Raw genomic sequence first — 13,800 nt, 5'->3', positions numbered from 1 at the left:
GAGATGGGACCTCCAACTGACCTCTGCCCAGGCTCTTTTTGGATCAGAATTTGGCATCATTCTTTACAGTCACCTAATGTTTCCCCTTCATCGTTCAGGGAGGCTCAAGAAGCCACTTGAGTCTCCTTTATTTAGACTCATACTCACTAAAATATTTTCATTTTAAAAAATAGAGGAAAAAAGACCAAAATATTTACATTAAGAGGAGATTTAAAATAAAAGCGTTACAAATGCAAATGAGTTTGTACAAACCGAGAGCTTTCAATCTGGGGCCTCCTGCAGAGCCAGCCACTAAACTGCAGCACCTTCTGCCAAGCATCTCACATTAAATGGAGGCGCTTTCTCGAGGGCTCAGAAAAGTTATTAAGAGTGTGAGCTTTGGCCATTATTTCACAATTGAGTTAACCCTTATCCCAAGGGCAACATTTTGCAGCTGTTTGCAGTGAGTCAGTACTTTCTTTTCATTCCTTTCCTTTTTTTCTATTTTCTTCTTTTTTGGTAAATTACCCTTTACATTTTTGCCTGTGACTAGAGGCATAAGAACAGTTTGGACCTGCTTTTTTAAAAGACAGAAATGAAAATAGCAGAGTCATGTGTTCTTTCAAATTAGTTACACAGTGATACAAAGATAAGGCACACAATAAGCAGCAATGCCACTTCCCACCATTGAAAACAACGCCTTTCACATGGTAGTAAGTGGTTATGTTTATAATTTGGTGTCATAACACACATTTCCCTTCCCTTACAATTTGCAATATTTGCTTTTCAAAAATCCTCGTACAGGCCGGGCGTGGTGGCTCACGCCTATAATCCTAGCACTCTGGGAGGCCCAGGCAGGAAGATTGCTTGAGCTCAGGAGTTCGACCTCATCTCTACTAAAAAAAAAAAAATGGAAATTAGCCAAACAACTAAAAATAGAAAAAATTAGCCGGGCCTGGTGGCACGTGCCTGTAGTCCCAGCTACTCAGGAGGCTGAAGCAGGAGGATCGCTGGAGCCCAGGACTTTGAGGTGGCTGTGAGCTAGGGTGGCGCCACGGCACTCTAGCCCCTGGTGACAGAGCAAGACTGTGTCTCAAAAAAAAAAAAAAAAAAAAAAAAAATCCTTGTACAATCTACACCAAGCATACAAAATAAACCAATTACAAGAGTGCTTATTTCTCATAAAGCTTGAAATTGCGTAGACCAGCGGTTCTCAAAGCAGAGTCCCCCCACCCAGCAGCAGCAGAACATGCTGGAAATGCAGATTGTCAGGCCCCATCCCAGACCTAGGGAGTCAGGAGTTCTGAGGGTGGGAGCGGGCAGTCTGGCCTAACTAGCTCTGCAGGGGATTCTGACCCACTCAAGTCTGCAGTGGGCAGGAGGGCTCTGGACCCTGAACGCCTGGGCTTGGTCATTTGAAACCACTCCCTGATCGCTCTCAGTGCCTTCCTTTCTGCATCTTGTAAAACTGAGATAATGTAGTAACCCACCTCACAGGACTGTTTTGAGGAGCCCCTTAGCAGACACATATGAAATATTCACAGTGCCCGTGGCTGGCGGCGGGAGCAGGGATTGGCTGCAAACAGGCAGAAAGGAACTTTTGGGGAGATGGAAATGCTCTAAAACTGGAATGTAGTGATGGCTGCGCAACTTTGTAAATTTACCAAAACTCATTAAATTGTAACTTATAAGGGGCAAATGTTATTTCCTGTGAAGTATACTTCAATAAACCTGTTTTAAGAAATATGTAAAATGTTTAGAAAAGTGCCCAGCTCATAGCAATCAGATGTTGGCTCTTTTTGTCCTAAAAGGAAATAATCTCCCTCCAACATGTGACACAGGTCTTGTTCTGCCCTGATGACAAGAATGGAATCTATGCTGTGACCTGTTACTGATCCAAAAGTAAATTAGGCCCATGGCAACCACTCTTATAATAAAGATTTTACAGATGGAAAAATGATATTCCTTAGAGTATAGTAATATGTCAATGGCAAACTGAAACACAACCAATCCAGTGATACTACTCCACAGACACCACTTTCCTTTTAAAAAAATGTTGGATGTGTATATTTGCATTGATCGATTGTGAGACAGGGTCTCGCTCTGTCACCCAGACTGGAGTGCAGTGGCATGATCACAGCTCACTGCAACCTTCAACTTCCAGGCTCAAACTATCCTCCTGGCTCAACCCCCGAGTAGCTAGGACTACAGGTGCATGCCACCAGACCTGGCTAATTTTTTTTCCCAGACTGGTCTCAAACTCCTCAGCTCAAGTGATCATCCCACCTTGATCTCCCAAAGTGCTGGGATTATAGGCATGAGCCACCACATCTGGCCCCAATATGCTGGTATTTAATAATTTTGTTGACAGTTGACAATACTGAACTTTCCTTGAGCCCCGTGGAAAACAGAAATGGTTGCAGAATCCTACTACACTTTTGCGTCCCAGGAAATGGCTAAAGACAGAGAGCCACCTCCTGGTGGATTTTCACTCTTCCCCACGAACCCATAACTCTTGGCTGACTCCCTTGCTGTCCTGCCTCTGTAAAACCCTAGTGCTTCCTTTCCTCTGCAATGTTCCTCCTTAATAAATATTCTCCCTATTGAAATAGTCCGAACAAAATTGTCTCCATAATCATCTGGTGCATTTTGTTCTTGACACAATAAATATAATGAATAAGTTTGGCTGGCCATTCTATCTACTTTTACTTAACAATGTTATCTGAAATATTTGACATTTTACAGTATTTTAAAATATATACATGCATCTCCCCATATTAGCACTTTAATTCCATGTATTAGTGCTAGAGTATAACAAGAAATTACAATTAATTTGCACATACAACTACCTATTGATCTTCTAAGACAGAAGTGGACAAATTTTTTCTATAAAGGGCTAGATAGTAAATATTTTATGTTTTACACATCGTACTGTCTTTGTTGCAACTCAGCTCTGCCTTAGTAGTGGGAGAGCAGACACTGACAATACAAATGAATGGGCATGTCTGTGTTTCAATAAAATTTTATTTATAAAAACAAGTGGTGGGCTGTAGTTTGCAGACCTGATCTAGAGCAGTGTTTCCCAAGGAAATGCCAAGGAACACTACTGTCAGGGCATGTTAATACATAATGTGAAAAAAGAAAAACGGGGGAGGGAGAATAAGGAAGTGGCCCATGGTAAAACAGATTTGGGGAAAATCGGGAAACAGGTTTCTTTACTGCAACACTTTCCAATAACTTTAAAATGCTAATGTGCACTGTGGATTTCCAAGAAATACCCTTGCAATATTTTTCAAAACCTCGACTCAGAGAATTATTGTGTTTCTTAAAAACATTTACCAGAAATATATTTTTTTTTTTGGTGTTGAGGAGATAGGGTCTTGCTCTGTCACCCAGGCTGGAGTGCAGTGGTACAATCATAGATCACTGTAACCTTCAACTCCTGGGCTCCAGTGATCCTCCTGCCTCAGTCTTCTGAATAGCTAGGACTACAGGCATATGCCACCACACCTGGCTTTTTTTTTTTTTTTTTTTTTTTTTAATTGAGATAGGGTCTCACTATGTTGCCCAGGCTGGTCTCAAACTCCTGGCCTCAAGTGATCCTCCTGCCCCAGCTTCCTGAATCTCTGGGATTATAGGCCTGAGATTACCACCCACTGCACCTGGCCCAATTACAGTATTATTATGATTACCTGAGCCACCTTGGATCCAGACAACTGCCAGATAATATATTCCCTAGGGCTTAGACAATTGGTCTTCCCTAAAGGCCTCTGCATACATATCCTGGTAATAAGTTTAGGCAACTTGAATGAATCTCTTGCAAGCAAAAGAACCTAACTAAAACAATTCCTTAGGATAAATTCCTCAAGTTGGGATTGCCAGGTCAAAGAGGAGAAACTCCTAACACAGGCCTCCCACACTGGGTGTTGGTGTGGATTAATTGCTCCAAAGCAATTGACTCATGTAATGCCTGAACTCTAGAAATGCTCAATACACATGTACTGACTGGCCTGTAAGCGGCTGTTATAATTTGGTTGTGTTATCTGTGTTCAAGTTGAATATGGGCCTTACCTAGATACTCACAGAGCACCTTATCTCACTAGCAGGGCTGCCACAAGCAAATTGGTTCTGGGCAAATGCTCAAGGAGGCAAAATATGGAAGAGCAAGAGATGGCTTCACTAGCCAGTGAATGCAGAACACTGTATTCAGGTATGTAGAACACTAATACAGAAACACGGGCCCATCCACACACCCTTTCCAATAGCATTAAAGCAATGGATGGCAGAGTTTCTCCCTTCTGTATTCTCATCCACTCCCCTTCCTCCTCTTCAGTCTTTTCCTCCTCTGCTTAGACTCCCAGATATTAAAGCAATCCTTTCCCTTTGGTTTTAAACTGACAAGGGAGGGAGGGAGGCACGGGAGGGAGGAATGCAGCACTGGAAGGGGAGAGAGCCAGTGTGGAACCGAAATTGTCTCGAGGCTGTACACGCAGAACAGCCCCAGGTCCTATGGGTGTACCAAACAGGGAGTAATAAAAAACAAACAAAACAGCACTGTACATCACAAGAGGGTTTACAGTAGTGGTTCTCACAGAGGTGCCCACCAGAATTACCGGGGAGCCACCGCAAACGGACACGGCCAGGCTCCACCCAGACCCCCGTGCACCGCTGGCTAAGGTTTATAGTGGAAAAAACAATGGTTTCTTTCTGAGTTCCAGTAGCCTCTTCTGAGCTCTAGCTGTCTGTGTGGTATCTGGTAATATCTGGAAGAAACTGCTATCAATAGTGGGCTCTCAAATTCTACAGGAAAAAAAAAAAATCAAATGTCTCCAATGCTCTCTTTGTAATTTCAGTCTGGCTTTTATCTCAAAGATACTGAACACATTGTTTAGAAGTTCAGAATGGAGTGCAGAAGTGATCACAATACATCAAAAACTTTAAGTGCATTCTGATGAGTTTTCCTATTCCCTGCTTAGTAAATTTAGTTTTCTATTTTTGGAGGACATAATTCCTATGCCTACCGCTTATAGCATCTAAGCATTTTCCTTAAGACGGGTCAAAATGTCAAGGGTTACAGCAGAGCCTCAATCAATTCCTGCAGAACACTGTGGATTTGCTAGTGACTTAAAATAGGGACACAGTTTTAGCTTTAGGATCATAAACACAAACGACCACCTGAGACCACAGAGGACCGGATACGAGCTACTTATAGTAATACTGAACCAGCGAACAAGAATAGCAGGAAAGCGGCTGATCTTCTTGTAGTGAGGTTCTTTGAAGTAAACTATTTATTAAACATTATATTACGGTGCGTGAAACAAAAATCTTTGAAGATGGGTTATCCTTCTCTACACAGTGGCCATTGCTAACGAATTACTTCCTTTTCCTCTTAGGTTTTGCTTTTTCATTTTTAAGACTGAAACGCAGATTGTTTTCCTGTATTACACAAGCCGGCACGAAGCACTGCTTCTGGGAATAACGTCCATTAGCGAAAGAGCATTGGAACGCACACCAACCCATCACCTCAATGCCACAACACAAGAAAACGTGTATATCAAATAGTGCTCAGTAAATCAAGGCCAGCAACTTCTCTGAAACAGAAAACTAGGCTAAAAGAAATGATGAAATAAAATGGCTAAAACTGGCAAGAATTCAAAGAGGGTTTCAATTTTTATTTAAAAGCAAAATCTATCTCTTGCATCTCCTACTTCATAACTCTAGTCTAACTAACATGCCTTGTTTCAGTGAGCATTTTTCTATTTCACAATTAATCAAGTACCCGAGATACACTAGTCTCATCTTAAAGAAATGTTCAAAAGAAGACCAAAAGGGCAAATACAGTTTATTCTTCCAAACCAATTATTAACCCGAGAGCCTGCCTGGGGAAGGAGTAACGAGCCAGCACACGTGGTAACGTGTCAAAGATGCGAGGGGAGAATCCTGGCCCACTCGCCGAAAGGTGTCTCCGGCTACGTGTGTGCTGAGAGGAGAAAAGGACAGCGCCGGACACATCGCTGGGTCTGTTTCAATGTGGCTGCGAACGGCGGGAAGCTTTTTAAAATCTAGAAATACATCAAAGGGCTAATGCAGATTAAGCCCTGCTTCTTTTTTTTCCTGAAAGGCTCACTTTTGTTCCTAATATAAAGACTTAGATGGTATTTCTTCAGATCATAAAGCAAGTTGTACTTTTAATGATGGATTAAAAATTATAAAAGCAAAAGATGGCTTTTCCTCCCCATTCTTTTTTTTTCTTTTTTTCTTTTTTAAGTGATGAATTCAGAAAAAGACCTGTCTAGGCCAAATATATCTCTTGCTAACCTTCAGGGATGTGGAGTAAGCCAAGTATGATATTAGTACAAAGTCAAATTTGGATGATGTAGTCATTTTTTGTTAATTCCATTATTAGAAACATTAGATAATATATAATAGTATCTGTGAGATATAGCTTTAAAACTAGTATCCATCTTCACTATCATGAGTGTAAAATAAACTTGTTCTCATGACTGGACTTTTGAAACAGAAGAGCTTGTTATGCGAATAGAATAACTATTTCCAAGTAGATTAACACTTTCACGAAGAAGAGCGTCCACCAGGCTTCCTCAGCAGCCCACCTCTACCAGCTTTCCCAGATCAGGCCCCTCCTTGGTTCCCGCCCTCCCGCCTAGAGAGGTAGCTCTTCTTGTCCATTCTCAGAAGTCTACCTGAACCCTTGGTCTTGATCTTCCCACCTGCCCTAGAACGCTCCGTCATCAACTGTACTTCTTTTTTGTTCTCTGTTGGCTCCTCTTCAGCCTGAAAACCAGCTTGGGTCATTCCAATAAACACATTCCCCCTTGACCCTGCATCCCTGTGGTCACTGCCTTCCGACCACTGCTACCATCGTATTCTCCAAACAGTCCTCTGCTCTGGTGGCTGCTGCCATACACTCGTGACCAAACCCACCCCGCAGTGGCTGTGGCCCCACCATTCTCCCTAACTGACAACCCATCTGGGCATTCACATGTTAGATGTTTCAGGCGAAAGACTATTACATGATTGTTCATATTAGAAAGAAGAAACAGAGAACAAGACATATGAAAAGGTACTTCCAAGATAAAGCATAAATTATTATGTATCTTCAGTGTTTTAAGAATAAAAGTAACTATGTTTCTAAAAGTGTAAAATCAATAGTATATTGTAATAATTTATAGATAGGGTTTGCCTGAGCTTTCACCTTAGAAATTGTAAAATTTATATTACAATATTCTCCATTTATCCAAGGCTTCGTTTTCCAAGGTTTCAATCACCCGCAGTCCAAAAATATTAAATGGGAAATTCCAGAAATAAACAATTCATAAGTTTTAAATTGTGTGCTACTCTGCATAGTGTGATGACATCTCATGCCATCCCACTCCATCCTACCTGGGTCGTGAACCCTCCCTCTGTCCGTGAACCCTCCCATGCCCAGTGGTCACTTAGCAGCCATCTTCATTATCGGATCAAGTGTCAACAGGATTGCAGCACTTGTGTGCTGCTATCCCACTGTCGACCTTTGCTAAGTGTAATGCTTTGATTACACGGGTCACACAGGGTTTTAAGACACGAAGCTCTCTGTGTGTGAATGCAATCCCTGTGTGTGCCCCTCAGCCTAACAACCAGGTACCTGTTATCATGAGGGGTCTGGTGGTGAAGATCTTGGCAGGAAGTTGTCTTGAGATCTTTTTAGCAAATACAGTACCCAATTAGGAACAGAAATTCCTTATTGGGTGAGTAGAAGTTACAACTTTGTTGGGTTAATTTTCAGTTCTAATATGGAGCTTAGTGAAGAGCATTTGCAGATGAAGAATTGCAGATGAAGACACTGTTAAAATCTATGCTGAACCTCTACCTCATCTGGTCTGGTTCAAGAACCAAATGTCAAGGAGTCAAGAGACCCTCCTATTATAGAAGAAACCCTTGGCTTGTTAATTGGTTAGAACCAAGGCTAACCTATAATTTGTTAGAACCAAGGCTAACCAACAATAACCTATATATTTTTTGGTTGAATAAAAATATACCTAGACCAAGGGACTTTCTGTAACAGGTTTCTACCGAGCTAGAAATCAAGACCTATGAAGATGGGGACAGGTGGCAAGGGGGTCAGGGAAGGTTCCTTTTACCTTCTTGGCTAATAAAGGTGGTCTGGCAGATTAAACAAGGGACCTCCTTCAGGGCAGCCAAACCACCTCCACTGATACAGTTAAAGATCCTCAACATCAAGTGCAAAGGGAAGCATTAGAACTGAGTAGTTTATTTCTTACTGAAAATAGAGTCATTTTTCAGTGTGGTGCACAGGTGATCCTTGAACAACACGGGTTTGCACAGTGTGGGTCCACTTACACACAGATTTTCCTCTGCCTCTGCCACGCTGAGACAGCAAGACCAACCCCTCCTCTTCATCATCCTCCTCAGCCCAACTCAGTGTAAAAATGATGAAGAACTTTATGATGATCTACTTCCACCTAATGAATAGTGAATGTATTTTCTCCTCCTTATGATTTTCTTAATAACTTTCTTTTCTCTAGCTTATTTTATTTGTAAGAGTACAGTATATACCTGTAACAAACAAAAATATGTGTTAATCGACTGTTTATGTTATAAGTAAGGCTTCCAGTCAAAAAGAGGCTACTAGCCAAAAGCTATACATGGATTTTTTGACTGCATGGGGGAGGGGGTTGGTGCCCCTAACCCACCCGTTGTTCAAGGGTCAGCTGTATTTAGGATCTCAGTCAGCAAACGTGTACCCCATAAGAATATCTCAGAATTTTTCCCTGTGACACACTTGTAGTGATTCCTTGACTACAAGATTAGATGTCCCTGAGGTGAGTGGGCTTTTCATTCTGGTTTTATCTTTGAGTGACCAGTGAGAGTTTATCCGGGATTTGGGGAAAGGATAACATGGCCCTTCCCCCACACCCAGCATATAAAGGGCTCTACCTAAACGGGCCCAGATATTTAACAAAAGTGGGTACTGGGGCTGTGAATGATAATTTTCTGCCAGGGCATAAGTGGGATTATCACCTGCTTTTAGGTAATGTCCCAGAAAGTGTGGCTATGCCTTACCCTGAGGGAGAAGGCTCTGGTACATGCAGGGTCAGAGTGTATGTGTGTTTTTCCATCCTTCTGAACCCTGGACAAAGAGGAAAGTCAGCTAGCTTCAACTTTGGGGGCCGACCAGTTCTAGTTCTATGAATTCTGCTACTATAACATGAAGGCTCCTCTTCTTCCCTTTTTATAGTAGGCTTGTCCAGAGAAGGCATTCTAGGCATCACAAGCAATCCTCTTATGTCAGCCTAGTAGAACTTCCAGAGTGTTTATGCCCACAGGGCTGACTGAGGAGGCGTATCCAAGGTGACTGCTCGTGAGGCCCACCACCATGCGCACGGCTATGAAGAGGCTGGCGAGGCCTCCTGACCCAGGCAATTTATTCCCAATGAAGGTGGCAAGTGTAAGGGTAGCAGCTCAAGGGAGCTGTCCCCACCTCCTACGAGAACTAAGTCAGAGGCCTGACTATGCTGGGGCAGGGGACACAGGTCTTCCCGTCCCCCAGGCAGGGACTCCCCCAGAGCTGCCTTGCTGACAGGGATGGGCCACAGCCCTCCCAGATACCTGTGCACAGATAAGAAGTTTGTTGAGAAGCCACAGTTCCCAGGGTGGGAGGGAACAGATCTTCTCCAGAGCAGGCTGAGCCAGATCCCCAAAGTTCTCTGGTGTCCCTTTCAGCCCAGGAATGGGGACAGCTGTTTGTGCTCCTGGTCCTCCCACCCACAGGCTAGAGCTGCGATGGACTGCTCCTCAGAGATTTCAGAACTTCTCTGGAGGACAAGACAGACTAGGCAGTTGAAGCCAAACAATTTCCTGGGTCAAAGAAAAAAATCCACAGGGAAATAAATATGAGCCCTCAGACCTGCCATTCTTCTTCAGAATGAATTGTAGGCTTCTGAGATAATAAAGATAAGTTAGCCTGTGGCCAGTTCACAGTCGATAATTTGCTAAGAAGCAAAAGCCTTAAAGCACTGATAACCTCTAACTCACCACTTCCAGCTGACAAGGACCTCGAGAGGCCTTGGCTGCACAGCTGGCCACTCCACCTACAGCTTGCTTTGTCACGTATGAGTGCAGAACTGCTCCTTCTGCTCTTTATAGGACAAGACAGGCTGCATTTAGTCAGGGGAGGGCAGAAGCTCCCCTTCTTTCCCAGGCACCGAGGGTAAGGGAAGAAAACACTGTCAGACGAAAAGGCTGAGAGAAGTCACCAGGACTGGAGGGTGAAGGATGACCACACGGCTGAAGACTGCTCCCGGGGTCTCTGCACTTCACAGGGCTCTCTCAGTCATCTGTCTCTGGTTTTTGTTTTGTTTGTAACATTCATGAGATTTCCCTAAGTTGCATTGTTCAAACTTGTTATTCAAAAAAGAATGTTGTTTTAGGGACAGTCCTTGCTGCAAAACTCTCTGGATGATTTTAAAAATCATTTGCTAACAGTTCGTTTTCCTTTACCTGCACAATTGTCACCATGCTGCAAACCCCCCTTCTTCCACCTACACTGCCCCAGTGGCCTCCTGGCCGGGCTCCTCACATTTCCTCCTGGCCAGGTTTCCTCCAACTCATTCTCGAGCTAGAGCGATCTTCTCTTAACACAAACCTTATTATGCTGTAATTCTCCCATCATTTACCCCGTCTCCCTTGCCTGAAACTCCTGATTGGGTTTCCCTTGAATTATCAACTCTGAGGATGGAGCCAATCAGTTTTACACATGCCCCCTAAGTGGTACAGGGTAAAGTATGAGAAGCAGTGCTCTAAAGAACCACCCCCTCCTGCCTCAGGGCCTTTGCACATGCTGTTGTAGGTTCTTCCCTTCCTTCTTCATCTAAATAGCTCCTCCTCACCCATTCAGATCTCAGCATAGGCACACTTCCTGGGGTGCATTCCCTGACCCCCACCCCCTGCTGGGTAATCTTCCAGAGCCTCCCCCCATCACCCAAAGGCTCTCACAGCCCTGTCCCAGCTCTCACTGTTCCTCTATTTGTGTGATTATTTGATTAAGTCTTTCTTACCTGTCAGAACAAGGTACACCAAGGAGCTCACCTAAGTGTACTATTGTATCACCAGCACCAAGGTATTGCCTGGCACACAGGACACAACAAACATGTAATGAATAAACAAACGGATGAACAGTGCACACAGAGGAACAGGCTTCGTCAGAGGGAGCACTTGGGGACCCCTGCCCTGCTAGAAGCAGTGATAGGACTTGAAACAAAGGGACAGGTCTGTGGCTCAGACCCAAGGTGGGCAATAACAAGAGTGATCATTATCAATTATTAGTAATCAGTAATGATGATGTGTCATATTCTGCTGTAGGAGCTTTACACATGTTAAGCCATTTAGTCATCAAAGGGGGTCAGAGATAAGTAACCTCCCTGAGGTTACACACTCAGTAAGAGGCAGCACTAAGATTTCTGAACCCAGGCAGTTGGGCTCCAAACTTCTCACTTGCAGCCATCTGCTGTGCAGCCTCTCTGGCCACTAAAACGACAGCAAGAGGGGACTAGAAATGACTTGTGGGCAAGAGTGCCAAGTCAGGAACCGGTGCTGCCCAGCAACTCCTAGAGAGACACGGAATCTTCTCATCTCTGCTCTGAGCTCTGGCTTGGGTTCCCATTTTAAGGTACATATGATACGAGTGCTTGTGGGCTGGTAGTTGGAGAGGCAGACTGAGGGGAGAATATGAGGATGACCATGACCTAGAGCCATGAGGCACTCCAGAAATTTCTGAAGTCTGAGAACTGAACCTGGAAATTGAGTGGGGAATAGGACAGTGTCTTCTCTTCCCTGACTTCAGGCAGATTGTAGAGGAAGTGGAAAATGGAAACCTGAATGGGCCTTACTTAGGGGTCCCCATCTGTACCCAAATTTGGTAAATAAGAAGGGGTGGCACACCCATGTTCCAGCTGAAAAGAGAAATGGAATAGGTTTTTGGTTTACAAGACACTTCAGATGAAGCATGGCGATAATCCTAATTCCACCGGGGACTGCTTTTTGCTATCAGAGTAGTTTTCATTCTTCACCAAGGATAAAGACCATGGCTATGCGTTTCTGTATTCATGTAAACTGTCCCAGAGCAACGTGGCCCAAAGTTGTTCTGGAGTGAGACCTACTAGAAAAACTACTGACTCAAACAGGACATATCTCATCCTCCTTTAAATGTCAGAACTCCCCATGTCCCCTATACACGTGTACCTAAAATATTCCTGGGATTATGTCACTCAGATAAATAGGCTATGGATTTTTAACATTCAGTTTCAAATGCTGCAGCAATTACACTTATCACTGAGAACTGGAAGTTGTATAATACATATCAAATCATAAACATGTAGGAAATAATACAACTTTTAGTATTTTCTTGTTCACTGAATTTCCAACAGGAATTAGAAATGTGAGATCTAGTTGCCCTTAGGAAACAGCTATACCAATCAGAAAGTTCTCAGGATCCTATCTCATAAAGGTAAATAAAACTTAATTCTTGGATGTGAAATATAATTTCCATAATGTTAGTTAGAGTTATTGAATGATTACATTGTGCCAAGACCTATATTTTTATGCATGCACTGACTCATTTAATTCCCACTACATCCAACAAGGTAGACGGTATCATTACTCTCATTTTATGGACCAGGAAACTGTGCTGAGAGAGAGGAAATGAGGCCAATCAAACAGCCAATACATTAGTAGCCGCCTGACTTTAAAGCAGGTGCCCTCAATCATTACTCTGTAAATTACTTTCTGCATACAAACAGATGGGATATACATGATTGAGGTAATAACCATAACATTCAAAAAGTGATTCAAGAAAGGAAGCAAGATATTTATATTTATGTAAAGAGATTTAAGACCACAAAACCAAAAAAGTAACAAACTTCAGAATCCAAAGTCTGTATTCATTCCAATTTCCTTATTCAAATTCCCTGCCCCACCCCTCAACCAAGTACTCTGATGATTGGCCCTGAATCCTCTAGTTTTGCTATGAAGAACTAAGAAACGTGATTTTGTATACATATGAATTTGTATTTAGCTACACTGTATACACTAGCTAGTTGCCACTGGATACCTATTTGTGATTCATATTTCTGTCCTATTGCAATTTGTCCATTTCCCCAGCACCTAGAACATTACTTAACACGTAGCATGGACCCAATAAATACCTGAATGAATGAATGAATGAACGAGTAAATGGATCAAAAATTTCCATGATTTTGCAAAATAACAGTGGTGGATAGACAGGACTTTTTCTTCTTCCCCACTTCTGTTAATTTTGAACTAATGACTCAAAAGGAATACTTATTATGCTTTTCCTTTTTCACAGTATTAGTGCTAATTAAATACAGTGTCAGTTATTATATCCCTTACAAATACATGTAGGTGGTCTACAGAACAGGATTAATACCTAAATGACTAAGGAATTAAAACACCAGTATTTGAAGCTTTGACAAATATTTTCACTATCTGACTTTCTAAGCCAAAATATCAGTTCACAGGCAATAAGAGGAAATTGTCCAGAAATGTACAAAAAATATTATTAGTTGGCTTAAATCTAAAAATGTTACAGGATTCCTATTTAAAAAATTATATGAAAGCATTAACTTTCTCTTCTGATTATTTTTTCCTCTTTTTATATAATGACCTTCCTGCATAGTATGTGCTACCATTAAACAAAGAAAAAAAATAGTGCCTAAGGAAATGAAAGGAACTGCTTGCTTAATATCAAAATCATTCTACTTGAGAAAGGAAGAGATAACGTATAGA

General features: G+C 42.4%; 1 protein-coding gene across 11 annotated transcripts in view; it reads right to left on the bottom strand.

Annotated features, from left to right (window-relative positions):
• The window catches only part of PCCA (propionyl-CoA carboxylase subunit alpha), a 360,250-nt gene that overhangs the window by 34,932 nt on the left and 311,518 nt on the right, over positions 1-13,800 (bottom strand). Inside the window, exon 22 of one of the 11 annotated variants that reach the window (XM_069467612.1) lies at positions 183-350. The exons of the other annotated variants lie outside the window; for them this stretch is intronic. Within the exon in view, the coding sequence (XP_069323713.1) occupies positions 321-350 (30 nt within the window). The 3' untranslated portion in view covers positions 183-320. Of the gene's footprint in view, positions 1-182; positions 351-13,800 lie in introns of those variants that run through there. 11 annotated transcript variants of the gene reach the window in all.

The sequence above is a fragment of the Eulemur rufifrons genome, chromosome 4 (genome assembly GCF_041146395.1).
Source record: "Eulemur rufifrons isolate Redbay chromosome 4, OSU_ERuf_1, whole genome shotgun sequence".
Taxonomy (NCBI): Eukaryota; Metazoa; Chordata; class Mammalia; order Primates; family Lemuridae; genus Eulemur; species Eulemur rufifrons.
This window is presented reverse-complemented; position numbering and strand designations above follow the sequence as displayed.